Below are 14,190 nucleotides of genomic sequence, written 5' to 3' on the forward strand. Positions count from 1 at the left end.
GGCCTCTGGAAGCAGAAGTTACACCAGCCCTGGGAAGATCCCAAGACCTCAAACCAACTGCTGTCTGTAGGACCCTCTCTCAGGATCACACATATCCCACTCCCCAATAGGTTTCTGAGCCCCCCCTTACCACTCAACCCAGGGTCTGGAGAGACCTAGACCAGACCTCACCTGTGGAGCAAAGCTGTCCCTGACCTCGGAAATACGCCGCACCTAACCCACACACTGGCAAAGGGGAGCAGGTGGGTTCTCTCACCTTCAGACCCTCCCTCAAGGTTAGGAATGAGCCCTTCTGCTCCCTGTATGTTGCCTTCACCTGATTTCCCCAGTCCTGCTCTCCAAGACATACTGCCCAAGGACTGCAAAAGAACCTACCAGAAGCTCCACTCACCAACTGAGGACACCAAGAGGCTGTCCCCAGCCAGGGAAATGAGAACATACAAGGCAGACAAAACACACTGCAAGATGGCAGAAGAGCTGCTTGAGGGAAAGTGTAGTAGGAACCCTTGGGACCAACATAGGGAAAGGGACAGCCCAGGACATACAGTCAGAGTTGGAATGGCCAACCTTCATTCCCCCAGGAAGTAAAGCCTCAGCAGGCTGGCTGGCTGGATCTGGAGACCAGTAAGTTCCCCAGTGCAGAGCCTGGCTCGTTGCCTTAAGGTGGTTCTGCAAGGCATAGGAGACACTGCCCAGCCTTCAGACACCTGTGGCTCCCTGAAGGGAGAGGGAGCCCAGCAGAGTAGACGGGGAAGCAGCACTCACTCACCCAAGCCAATCCAATGCACAGGCAGGACCTCAGAAGGTCTGCTGGGCAGAAGCTCTGCCACTCAGTGCATAAATTTAGTAAGAATTTACCTGTGCCAGGGCCGAGAACATTCCATGCCCACTAAATAGGGCCACCTACTCCAACACCCTCAGAAACTCCTACCACGGGATAAGCACAGGTCTGGGTCTCATGCTTCCTGCCTGCCTCCTCTCTCTCTCTCTCAACCCAGGAATAAAAACAAACCGCACTCCCCACCCCCCATCCCCGGACCACCCTGATTCACTCAGAAATAAACCTCAACGGCATTAAGGGCAAAAAGGAGAGCACAGAACGGCTGAGGCACTCGATGATTCCACCCCTTTACTGTGCCTTGTAGATACGACCCCATGCAGGTCGCGCTCCTCGGGGCTGCAGCTGCCCAGGAGAAGCTTCCGCTACGTGACACTTTTTAGACTTTTTAAACATGTGGCCTGACCGTTTGCCATTTGAGAATTACAGCAAATGATTCTATTTGTAACTTCTAACCCTCCCACTGCCTCCCCCCAAAAAAACTGTACATGAGTTTACAAACATATTAACATATAAATAATGAGAAGCGTCCTGGCGGGAGCCTCCCCAGCTGTCTCTGCTTGGAGATGAACACTGAGGGGAGCGCCGTGCCCACACGAAGTACCCATGACGAGGGGCCTCTGTGGCGTTGCTGTGGGTGCGCGTCACTGGCTTCTTCAGCACCTCCGGGTCAACCACCAGTCTGTGTCTGCCATGCCCAAGGAAGATCTGGAAGCCCAGTCACCGCTCCGGCTCAAGCTCATGCTGGAAGGGGCGCTTCTTCTCCCGACAGTGCTTCTTGTGGGCGGGCCAGTCCTTCTGCTGACACTGGGAGCCACAGTAACGGGCCACCTGGCAGCGCCCGCAGATGTTGAACTCGCGGAGCTGAAAGAACACACAGAACCACCACGGCGTCACCTTCACACCAGGGGACTGGCTGTGGGGCAGACACCACATCCCAATCAGAGAGGACCCGGCAAACCCCGGCACTGAGCTGCAGCGGGGAAGCTGCTGGAGCTGGGCTAGGACAGCAGGGTGCGGGACAGCCTGGAGGCAGCCCTCGTGGTGGCACTGGTACCTGCTTCTCGATCATTGTGCACGGAGGGTAATGGCACTCGTAGTAGGTGCAGGAGTTCTCCTCCTCCTCCACCACATCCCCATTGGCGTTATAGTACCGGGTCACGTTCAAGACAGGGAACTGCTCTTCTATGGGGTCTGTGGGAAGCTGCTGAATTGCCAGCCAGTATAAGCTTTGCTCCCTGGAAAAGAAAAGCAGACGATTCAGTACACTCCAGTCAGACACGATCAAGGCAGGGACACAACAATGACACGACTTCAGGACAAATGGTTTCCCTTGCTCAGTTTTTACAACAACTTGGCTGTTCTCTGCCATCCCCCACCCCCGTTACATAGTGGGGCTTATCTCTGTGTGACATCACAGAGATATTTACACACTAAATCTTTACCCACTAAAAGGTACAGAGCAGGGCTATGTCTACCTCACTCCTCAATCTCCCCAAATCTGGGACTGACTGACAGGCACACGGCAGGCAGAGAGAACATGCGGTCTCAGGACAGGGACCCGGCCAAGCCTGGCCACCTGAGCAAGGCCTGGCAGCCCTTCTCCTGCTCATGGCCCAGAGGCTCCTGCTTCTGCCCCAGCCACCTCCCCTTTGAAGCTCTGAGCTGCTCTGTGTCCTTAGTGGAGTGGGAGCTTGCAACTAAAGAACCCCACCCGACGCTACAACTGCGGCGCCCTAACAGGCCCCACAGGAGCAGGGGTCGGGCAGGGCAAGTGCAGGCAGTCAGCAGCCTGCCCTGGCGCCGGGTCGCAAAGGAGCAAGTTAACACTCCCTTCATCCCACCACCCCCACGGGGGCCAGGCCATGAGAGGTTATATGCAAAAATTAATTCAAAATGGATCAAGGACCTCAATGTAAGACCTCAGGGCACCTGGCTGGCTCACTCACTCAGTACGGTGGGGGCCGTTAACTCTTGATATCGGGGTCACGAATTCAAGCCCCATGTTGGGCCTAGAGCGTACTTAGAAGAACAACAAAAAAGAGCACTCCCCACAGAGCTAAAAAGGCAAACTCACAAAATGAGGCAAAGGATATGCAAATCATGTACTTGATAAGAAACTAACATCCAGAATATATAAATAGCCCACATCACTCAACAAGGAAAAAACCAAACAACCAGACTTAAAAATAGGCAAGGGGAGCCTGGGTGGCTCAGTCGGTTAAGTGTACAACTCTTGATTTGAGCTCAGGTCATGACCTTAGGGTCGTGAGATAGAGCCAAGCACTGGGCTCCATGCTCAGCGGGAAGTTTGCTTGAGGTTCTCTCTCTCCCTCCCCACCACCCCCCAAAAAAAAAAAAAAAAATCTCTAAAAATAGGCAAAAGACCAGAATACACTCCTCTAAAAGAAGACGCACAAATGGCCAACAGGCACATGAAAAGATGACCATCATCACTCATCATCAGGAAGATACAAATCAAAACCACAAGGAGGTTTCACCTCATACTCATTAGAATGACTGTTCCTTAAAACAAAACAAAAACCAGACTGTACTAAGTGTCGGTGAGGGTGTGGAGAAACACTCGTGCACTGTTGGCGAGAATTTAAAACAGTGCAGCCACTATGGAAATTATCACGGTGGTTCCTCAAAAGGTTAAAAACAGAACCACCCTACAACCCAGCCACTGCACTGCTGGGCACATACGCAAACAAACTGAAAGCAGAGTCTTACAGAGACATTTGTACCCTCCGGTTCACGGCAGCATTATTCACAATAGCGAAAACATGAAAACAACCCAAGTGTCCATCTCCTTACCACATGAATAGATACGATGTGGTATATAAATATAATGGATTATCATTCAGTCTTAAAAAGGATGGAAATCCTGACAAAGGCTATATCAGGGACGAACCTTGAGGACACTGTGCTGAGATAAGCCTGTCACAAAAAGACAAATCCTGTAGGATTCTACCCCCAGGAGGCCCTAGAGGAGTCAGATCCAGAAAAAGTACAGGAGGGTAGGGGTTTGGGGAGGGGAGGGGTCCGTGTTTAACGGGGACAGAGTTTGAGTTTGGGACATTGGAAAAGTTCTGAAGATAGATGGATGGTGGGGATGCCTTTACAACCATGTGGGTGTATTCAATGCCACTGAACTGAACATTCAAAAATGGTTAAGATGGGGGCACCTGGCTGGCATAGTCACTTGAGTGTGACTCTTGGTTTCAGCTCAGGTTGTGATCTTAAGGCTGTGGGGTGGAGCTCCCGCTCAGCCAGAACCTGCTGGAGATTCTCTCCCTCTCCCTTTGCCTTTTCCTGCCCCCCTCCCCCGGCACACCCTCACACATGAGCTCCCTCTCTCTAAAATATATAAATCTTTAAAAAAAGAGGTTAAGATGCTAAATGTTATATGCATTTTACCACTATAAGAAAAGTTTTTTAAAGGAAAGAAAAGGGGAAGAGTCAGGATGTAGGAGGCTGCTGGCTGCCTTCTGAGCCCTTCAGGACAGAGGCTAGTTTTGGCCCCAGCCGGCTTTTATTTATTTTTTTTATTTATTTGATAGAGATCGAGACAGCCAGCGAGAGAGGGAACACAAGCAGGGGGAGTGGGAGAGGAAGAAGCAGGCTCATAGCAGAGGAGCCTGATGTGGGGCTCGATCCCACAACGCCAGGATCACGCCCTGAGCCGAAGGCAGACGCTTAACCGCTGTGCCACCCAGGCGCCCCCCCAGCCGGCTTTTAAAAGCAGAAAGGAAAGAAAACACACTGTGACAAAGAGGCCCTCCCCCCCCACAGATGAGCCACCCTTGTAGCCCCCACACTGAAGGAAAGCCGGGCGGGATGTGCAGGCCTGGGCAGATCCATGGAGCCATATTCCCGGCCTCACAGACAGGCTGATTCCCACCACAAAGAACCAGCCACATGGAGGCCACCAGCTGAGAAACAGAAGGACACGTAATGCCCAGGCCAGCTGGGAGTTCAAGCTACACTCAAGCTGGCTCTGACCCACGACAAGTGGTGTGACCACTGCTGAGGGTCTAAATCCCTACCGACAAACTAAGGGTGGCACCACTTGATTGGCTCCTGGGAAGTCACAAAGGAGAGCGCCTCAAGAGCACAGCCTCAGTCCTGGGCCTCCCAGGAGTAGCCTAGAGGAGAATGGGGGCAGCCAGGCCACGACCCAGCAGAGACCACTGGACAGGGTAGCCTGGGGTGTAATGGACCCTTTCCCAAACACACATTCTCAATTGTGGTGATCTTATCTCATAACCTTAAAGGTTGTTCAGATGAGTAAATGTAACATTCAGTCATAGGTTGGCCAAACCATGAGTCACACAATCGCCTAAAAAGTGACAGACTTCATAACCCAGAGCTCCTGGAAGGAGCAGATGCACTGCCGGGTGAAGGGGTAGACTGTGCCCTCCAGGTCTGCAGTGGGGAGACCTGTCTGGTATTGCAGTGCTCACAATGAACAAGTGTCCGTGCTGGACAACGCAGGGAGAAACCTGTGGACACTGATTTGCCTCCTGAGCTGCCCTTACCCTTCTGTGGACAACACTACCTTCGTTTTGTTTGAGGAAAGAGCCTTCCCAGAGGCCCGAGGACATGCACAAACCCCAGAGAGCCCCTGTGAGACCAGAGATGATGCACACATGGCCAAGACCATCCTGGCTCATTTCAGCTCCCAACTGCCATCCTGCTGGTTCCCCAGCTCTTCCCAAGGGCTCCATGAAGCTCATACCTGGGCTATTCTTGGGGCCATGGGAACCGCTCTCAGCATCCTACTTGCCCAAGTGGGATACCTGTGCCGTCCTGAGCAGAAGCACTGTTTTCAGGACCACACAGAGGTGGAGGCTGATGAGCAGAGCCCCCAAACCACACTACCTTGCTTCTTTTAAAGATTTTATTTATTTATTTATTTGAGAGAGAGGGTGTGTGCACAAGCGAAAAAGCATAAGCAGGGGGGAGGGGCAGAGGGAGAGGGAGAAGCAGACTCCCCGATGAGCAGGGAGCCTGATGTGTGGCTCGATCCCAGCACCCTGCCTTCAGCTCAGGTCATGATCCTGGGATTGGGCCCCACGTCAGGGAACCTGAGCAGCGGGGAGCCTGCTTGTCCCTGTAATCCCTCACTCTCTCTCTTGCACGTATGTGCTCTCTCAAATAATAAAATCTTACAAACACAAAACAAACGAAAACACAAGCACTTGGAGGAGGGCCTCCCCTGGAGGCAGCCCTGCTGGGCTTCAGCAGGCCCCGAGGTGACCCACCTTTGTTTGCTGGATGTCTCTTCAGCTCTGGGCCGCCAGCCCCAGGGCACCAGCTGCAGGTTGTCCAGACGGTTGTCCACAGTCACAGCATTGAGGTGCACCACCTGAAAGCCGGGAGCAATGCCTCCCCTGTGCCGCTCCCTAGAAAATGGGACAACTCTCACCATCAGCCGCCTCCGGCCTTCCCAAACACTTCAGCCATGGGATCTGAAATGGCCCCTCGCCACACTGACGGGGACAGTCAGGAGCAAGGCTGCTGAGAGGAATCCAAGCATGTGAGTCTGTGGCCAAACAAGATGCATCATGTTGACAGGTCAGCCCGTTGACTGAAGAGCTAGGCTGTAAGAAGCCAGGATGGAACCCGCAACCATCAAACACACAGCCTAGAGAATACCCCACCTGAGTAGTTCCAAGCATTTTGGAACTCCACCATGGACTCCAAGGAGAGGCAGGCCGCTCCTCACATTCCACTAACAGGCTGAGCAAGAACACAGCGGAGGGAGCGGACCCCACCGTCCCCCAGAGGAAGCTGTGTCTGGAGCAAGTGGCTGGGCAGAAAGCGCACTGTTAGGCTGCTCCGTTAGTGGTACGATATACAAATAAGCAATCCCTCCAGGTTGCGGCAATGACACAAAGGTAAGCAAGACGGACGGTGAGGGGAGCAGGATTCAGAGAAAGCACCTTCTGTCAACAAGGGCAGGTTGCTCCACGGGCTCCATGCACCCTGTGCACAACAGGGCTCACGCAGAACCCAAATGGGAAACAAGCAGCTGGAAAAATACCTACCACAGCAGTTCATGAAGGAGCCTTCCTGACCCTCTTCCTCGGTTTTTGTCAAAGGCATATGCAAATATCTTAGCACCATTTCCATCTGCATCTACTTCCATCCGGGCCTGAAAGAATAGGAAAAGGTCTGTTAAAAAGCCTCTGATTCTCAGCTACATTTTGAATCCCTCTTAAAGAAGTAAAGTGAAACAAACAAGCCAGGGCACATATATGAGGCCTATTTCTGAGACCCAGGGCTCTGCAGAGCCTCCCAGACATGAGAAGCCAGCCCCAGATCCCAACAAGCATACTCTCACAAACGACTCTGCGAAATACAGTAGACACAGAGAAATAAATTTTCCTATTCTTAGAAAAAACCCGCAATTCAGTGAGAAAAATCCCTGAACAAGTAACTAACAGTTGACCCCTGAACGTACAGGGGTAAGGCACAGTGAACCCCCACACAGCTGAAAATTCATATATGACTTTTAACTTTTGGATACTTTACTGATAGCTTGTTCTTGACTAGAAATCTTACCAATCACAGAGACAAGTGATTAACATGTACTTTGTATGTTAGACGTATCATATGCTATATCCTTACAATGAGGTAAGGCCGGAGAAAAGAAAACATTTCCAAGAAAGTCATAAGGAAAAAAAATACAGTTACACTACTGGACAATGCTTACCAAAAAAAAAAAAAAAAACAAACCCAAAAAAACAAAAGAACCAAACCCACATCTGAGTTAACCTGTGCAGTTCAAACTCGTGTTGTTCAAGAGTCATCTGTACTGTAAAAGCACGAAGAGCTGAGATAAAAGTGTAGTGGGTCCACAGACTCCTGGAGGATTTCCGAAGGGGAGGAGCCGGTAGGTGAGGACTGGCAGGTGAACAGAAACTTATCAAGCAGAGAACAGCGGAAGGCAAGGGAGCTCAGGAAGATGAGAGAATGGAGGGCACAGGAGGGGCGGTGAGGCCAGGCCAGAGGAAAGGTGAGGTGGCACTGGACAGTCTCCTAGGGAGCCAGGGCTTGTCCAATTGAACATTCGATCACAAACATGACCGAATTTGACCTGTTTTCGGGAAGAGTCAGCCACCAGGTGAAAGTGGGGGAGGACCAACATCACAGTGGTGGTGGCGAGGCTCCACTGGACAGTGAAAGCCAGGTTGCCCTCACGGGATAAAACCCATCCCTCACGACCCTCCCCAGGCACTTGACTGACAGCAGGCCAGCAGAGGAACAGTCACCCTTACCTCAAAGGAGTAGCCCTCCACCAGCGGGATATCTTGCTCATCTATCAGCGTGTACTTGGTCTGGAAATTAACCATGTTTTGAAACATTAGGTTCAGGGTCACAGTAAAGTATTAGTAACAGACAGAAATTGCCCCTTCAGGCTAAATGAGGCCAGCAGGTGAGGGGCATGAGGATGCCTACCCCAAAAAGCAGGTGGTTATTTCCCACTCAAGACTGTACCAGAGATGCAGGTACCAGGCTTCACTTCCCATCCACACGAGCCTAAAAAGTTAAGTGCCCCTGAGCTCGCTAACCTCTAAACTGTGTGTTTTAATGTGCCAATAAACCTAATCTGAGAGGGTGGCTTCCTCAGAACAGAGGAAGGGGCATCAGATTGGGGCAGAACATCCAGAAGTTTTCAGTTAACGTTTATTTATGAAGATGGGTGGCGGTACACACTGAATTGTTTGTTTGTTCAGCTTTCTGCCTGAAATGTTCCAAATAAAGCGTTTTAAGGGATGACATTACTATAACCAGTCACTGAGGCAGAAGGGGTCTCAGAGCTGACGGGAGAGCCCACCCTTCCCTAGGTAAAAAACCACATTCCTCTTGCACGAAAGGCAGGAAACAGTCCCCCAAATGGACTAGTCTCATTCTTGCTTGGAAAGCCTTTTTCTAAGATCTAAGTCGGTTTTACCTTTATCTGACTGCCTCTGCTCCTCTCTCCCACCAGAAGCTTCCGCCGCTGGTGATGGGAACAGGGTTCCCATCCAGGGTAAGGTCCGTGGCTGGTGCAGCTGCACGGCCGGCCGGCTCCTGGAAACAGCCAAGCCTCAATGCCCACAGGTGCCAGGAAGCCCCAGCCTCGAACACGCGGAGGGCGGGGCCAGGTAAGGGAGAGAAGCAGAGGGAGGCCCTGCTCTGGGAGGCCCACCAAGGCTCGTCCAGACACGGCCACCGCAGGCAGCGTGAACCCTGCGAGAAGCTCCACTACGGACTGCCAGGCACTGAGACGCACGCAGACTGTCCTGCCAACGAGCGAGCGGGCCGCCTCCGAAGGGCGTTGCGCTGCCCGCGGCCGCCAGCCCCCTCCTGGCCCGCGGGGACCCGCCGCCAGCCAGCCCGCCCGCCCTCCCGGCCCCGCATCCCCCCGACCCCGCGGCCGCGGCCCCGGCCCAGCGCCCCGGCCCGCGGCCCCGCGCCCCCACTCCCGCGCCGCTCACCTTCCCGGCCACCCGGCCGAGCCGCACGATGCCCAATTTGAAGTCGGTCATGGCCGGGCCTGAGCTCGGCCGGCGGCGCCCTCCCTCGGGAGGCGCCGGGCCGGGACCGAGGCCGGGCGCGGGGCGCAGCCGCGGCGCGCCGGGTGGGCCGGGCCGGCGGGCCGGGGGTCGGGGCCAGGCGGGACGAGGCTGGGCCGGGCTCGGGCCGCCGCCGCCCTCGCGCCCGCCGGACCTGCCACGCGCCGCCGCTGCCGACGCCGCCGCCGCCGCCGCCTCTGCTGCCGCGCGGACCACCGCGAGCCGAGCCGGAGGCGGGGCGCGGCGCGGACACACCCCCGCCCGCCGCCGACCCGCCAATCCCAGGGCGCGCACTGCGCCGGCCGGCGCGCGCCGCCACGCCGTGGCCAATGGGAGGAGGGAGAGTGCGCCGGCGCATTGAGGAGCGGAGGGAGCGCTGGGGAGGGGGGCGGCCGGGGGCGGCGCCTGCGCGGCCGCCCCGCGCTACGTCAGTTTCGCGGGAAGCTTTGTGCTGGAGGCCGCGCTCCGGCTCCTTGCTCCCCGGTGCCGGCTCTGGGCTGGGACCCAGCGCCGGACTCCACGCCCGGCCCGGAACCCCGCACCTGGCTCCTGGCCCCGCGACCAGCCCGGCGGCCCCCGGTCTCGCGCCCGGCCTCGCATCCCCACGCCTGACCCTGCGCCCCTGACCGTGCGACTTTCGACCCCGCCCGCCACCCCCTCGCGGAGGGGCGGGCGGGAGGGCCCTGCTGGTTGGGGTTTCAGCGGGACTTGCTGCGTGCCCCCATCCGCAGGACAACGGGCAGGAGACGCGGGGTGGGAGGCGCTGCGGTGTAGGGACTGGGGAGCCCAGCGCCTATAGGACCTGGGCACCTGCCCGCCCTCCTTCCTCCCTGGCCACCCACCACCTCCTCCTCACAGGGTCCCAGCTGAGGACCACGGTGCCTTGGGGTTTCCCCACACAGCCCATCCTCAGGCTACCCCAACCTTCCCCAGGTCTCAAGCTGCTTAACTGAGGTGTGGTGATGTGACCGCGGCTGAACGAATTGGTCCAGCTCCTTCTGAAACAGGCACTCCAGGGTATGAGGACTTTGGGGACAACCACCCTTGTTTCCTGACAGCCACTCTAGCCGGACTTTTAAGTTTCTGGAAGGCAAGTGGGTGTGGAGGTAGGAGTTTGGGGGAGCTCTCTGCCGAAGAGAACTTTCTACTTTCTCATATAAGTAGAAAACAAAGTCATCAGTTGAAAGTGAGGACAGGGGAGCAAATGTTGGTAGGGCAAGGAGAGAGGTCCAGGAGTGATGTAACTGTCTAAGAGAGAAGGAGAAGGCAGTAGGACGGCCCAGCAGTGTTTAGGGCGCCAGTCAGTGTGACTGTGTGTTTCTCTCCAGCCTGTGTGGGCTGCTGCAGAGAAGGCCAGGAGAAAGAGGAGGGTGGGGTTTAGCCAAGACTGTGGTTGTGTCGAGCAGGAAAGGGGCGGGTTCTAAAAGAGAGTGGCCGCCATGCTTGCCTGTGGTGTTAGAGCTGAGGACAACAGAGGGGGTGGGGCCAATGGGTTGCAGGAGTCTTGGCACTAGAGAGAGTGGGCTAGCAGGACAGGAGGTAGTAGCCAGAGATGTGTGGACCTGAGATCAAAAGGGCTGTGGTTGTTGGTGATGACTGTATGCTTTTGTGCAAACCAACCGCTCCAAAACCTAATGGCTTAAGACAACACTGATTTATTATTTTTTGCAATTCTATGATTGGAGTCTGCTCCGCATGGTGTCAGCTGGGTCCCTCCTTTGGTTGCACTCAGCTGGGAATTCACTGGAGCACCTAATTTGTCTTCCATGTGACTTGTCTTTGTGTGAGGTCTTACTACTCAGGGTTCCCCACATGGCCAGACAGGATAGCTGGACTTCCTTCCAGCATGGAGGCCGTGCTTTGAGTGACAAGTCCCATTATGCAAGCATATATTGGGCCTCTGCTGGAATCATTCTTGCTAGTATCCCACTGGCCAAAGCAAGTCACCAGGGCAAGCCCCAAATCAGTGTAGGAAGGCTGTTCACAAGTGTAGGAAGTGTGGTTCACTGGGGGGGGGGGGCACTAGTGGAAGTCCATCCTCTGGCCTCTAACTATTCATGCCCCTCTCTCTTGAAAAGTGCATCTCCCAAGCGATCCCAGAAACACCATCTCATCAAAGCATTAGGCTTGGAGTCCAGGCCAAATGGATAAGGCGACTGCCCCTTTTGCTCCGAGGGCATATTATCTGCCCCCCAACAGCCAACATCCAATGGTGAAGCACAGTGTAAGTGAACAGACACCCTGTTCAAAAAGGGGGAGTATACCCTTAGTCACTGCTCCACAGCAGTTTTGGAATCCAGCTAACACATCACAATAGTTTATCAGGGCGGGTCTGCTCCCTGCAAATGGCTCCCTTGGCTACTGTTTTTAGCGTTCTTGGTTCCTCCCCTGGGCACTGGGCCTTGTACTCGCAGTGACCCCGTATTCCATAGGAAATGGCCTGTGTTTGCAGCTGAGTGGCTTTGTCTGTCTGCTTCCTGCTGGTAGAAAGCAAGGGCCCATACACTTCTTTTACTTCAAAATCTGTCCATTTTACATTTCACTTCAAGCAGATACAACCCTTTAAAAAAACCTGGATTTTCTATATATCAAACCATAACTCGTTTCAAAGCTATACTGCAAATGTCTTTGAGAAGGTTCTTCTCTCCTGTGGCCCCTTAGTCAGGTGGGACAATGACCTCAAAATTTTTAGAAGCCCTTTTGTATGGCTGAGGGGGTCTACAAGGACTTCCTACCCCCACCTAAAAGCCTCAGAAGTCTTAAGAAGGGATCATACAACCATACCCTTGAATTTACTTTAACTCTCATGTTTTGCGGGCAGTGCCCCGGATTTAATCTTTACAATGACACCATTTCTTACTTTCAGAACTTTTTGCTGCCTGGAAAGGCTAGAAATGAGAACGAGTTTTGATTTTCCAACTCAGCAAGACCTGGCTTGGAAATATTTCCTCTAACTTCTGCCAGAACACAGAACAGTTACTTCTTTAGTTAATTTTTCTCTTTTATTTCACTTCAGCATAACTGAACAAAGCCAATTGGCCTTTATGTTTTCTGCCAGGAAAATGAGATGATTAGACACATTTTCTATCTTTCATGTTACCACAGACCATGGTCTCACCGTTTTCTTGCCAATTCTGGACATGGCCTCCTTCATCCAGCCTCCATCAGCGAAGTTCTCACTGCCAAGGTCCACCTGCTGTCTGCTCCGAAGTCAGTGTCAGATTTTAGAATTTTAGTATGGCAGTATCTCACTTATAAGTACCAATTTCTGTCCCAGTTATCTACTGCTGCATAGTAAACCAGCCCAAAATGCAGTGGTTTAAAACAACTTCTCTCATGCTTCTGTAATCTAGAATGGGCTCAGTTGTTGGTTCTTCTGCAGTTGGCTGGTGTAGCAAATTTCTCAAATTGTCACAATCAATTCCCTCCCTGTGTGTGATGCTTCACCCACGCTGGTCCTGTGACTGTTTTAATGCACTTAATTTATTAGAAAGTTCTGGGACTTCTGAGCCCAGGCCTGAGGACTGGAAGCTTCACCTTCTTCCCTCTAAGAGACTGCTGTCACATAATCAGTCTCATTATCTGAAGACCGTCATGCTGTGCGGGACCCCAAACTAGCCATGTAGAGAGGCCTGACGGAAGAGACCCGACCAGCCTCAGTCGAGGTGTCAGACATGTAAGTGACAGATCTTGGACGTTCTGTCCTCAGGATACCCCACACTGAATGGAAAAGCCTCCTGGCGGAATACAGCCTAATTTTCAGAATAAATAATAAATTAGGGTGATTTGGGTCACTCCTACAGCCACAATCACTGGGGTCTGTGACTGAGGCAGGCAGTCCGAGATGGTTTCACTCCCCTGTGCAGGCGTTCTCCCTCTTTCTGTGATCTGTCCAGCAGGGTAACCAGGTATTTTGCAATGGTAGCTCAGGACACCAAGAGAATGCAAACAAGCTTCAAGGCCTCCTTAGAGCCTGCAACTTCTATGGCATCTCTTTCATTGCCATTCTGCCCGTTAAAGCAAGTCAAGGGGCCAGCCCAGATCCAATAGGAGAGGAAGAAACCTACCTTCTGATGGGAGCAACAGCGTGAATGTAAAGGGATGGGAGTTGTTGCCAGACATCTTTGCAGACAAACTGAGAAAGCCATAGGACAGAGCTGCTGTAAGTCACCTGGGGAAGGTTCTCGGAGGAGAGGAGTCATCGGGACAAGAGCTTAATTGATCATGTTGTTATTTTCTGTATGATACTTTGACATTTTGGGGGCCTTGCTGGCTGGGGAGAGGCTGCCCCTCCCAGGGTTAGCTAATTCCTAGAGATAGCAACTTGCCTGGGACCACAGCTTTCACAGGCAAACCAACCAATCCATAGGCTATACCCCCAAAGACCTCCTTTACCAAACTCACACACCAATATCCCCCCATCCTGAATCATGATAGGGCCAGGTACTGGACAACCAGCAACCGCTGGAATTATTAAAACTATCTAATCCTAAGCTTGCTCAAACTTGTGTACCCTGTCTCACCCATTCCTTCTCACAGAAGACACAATAAAGGCTCTGGACCATGCTCTCTCCTAGCAAATTCTGCCTCCTGACCAACCCTGGTGCCCCTTCCTCTTGGGAATTGTAAGTACTAAACTCTTCTTTCGAGGCAATTGTCTCAGCGTCTGTCACCTCATCACACCTGATGAAAACAAATCCCAGGTCCATTTTAAAAGAGGGCGGGGGTTGGAAGGACCATCCACGTGGATTCTGGAGTCACTAAGAAGTCCTGCAACAATGTTAT

General features: G+C 53.2%; 1 protein-coding gene across 1 annotated transcript; it reads right to left on the bottom strand.

Moving 5' to 3' along the window:
- Positions 1-1,115: 1,115 nt before the first annotated feature.
- ZMYND19 (zinc finger MYND-type containing 19) lies at positions 1,116-9,412 on the bottom strand. The gene is made up of 6 exons (XM_040632298.1): positions 9,328-9,412; positions 8,125-8,184; positions 6,892-6,998; positions 6,106-6,246; positions 1,896-2,076; positions 1,116-1,702 (listed from the first exon to the last, which is right to left on the bottom strand). The coding sequence occupies exons 1-6, from the start codon at positions 9,376-9,378 to the stop codon at positions 1,559-1,561; spliced, it is 684 nt and encodes a 227-aa protein (XP_040488232.1). The 5' UTR covers positions 9,379-9,412; the 3' UTR covers positions 1,116-1,558.
- Between the last annotated feature and the right edge of the window lie 4,778 nt (positions 9,413-14,190).

Source organism: Ursus maritimus, unplaced genomic scaffold (assembly GCF_017311325.1).
Source record: "Ursus maritimus isolate PB19 unplaced genomic scaffold, ASM1731132v1 scaffold_17, whole genome shotgun sequence".
In the NCBI taxonomy this organism is placed as follows: Eukaryota; Metazoa; Chordata; class Mammalia; order Carnivora; family Ursidae; genus Ursus; species Ursus maritimus.

Excerpts from the sequence above, each read along its gene's own strand:
- ZMYND19 (XM_040632298.1), bottom strand. The coding sequence starts at position 9,378 with ATGACCGACTTCAAATTGGGCATCGTGCGGCTCGGCCGGGTGGCCGGG. Across the intron at positions 2,077-6,105 it reads GAGACATCCAGCAAACAAAG|GGAGCAAAGCTTATACTGGC; the intron begins GTGGGTCACCTC and ends TTTCTTTTCCAG. Across the intron at positions 1,703-1,895 it reads GCACAATGATCGAGAAGCAG|CTCCGCGAGTTCAACATCTG; the intron begins GTACCAGTGCCA and ends GTGTTCTTTCAG.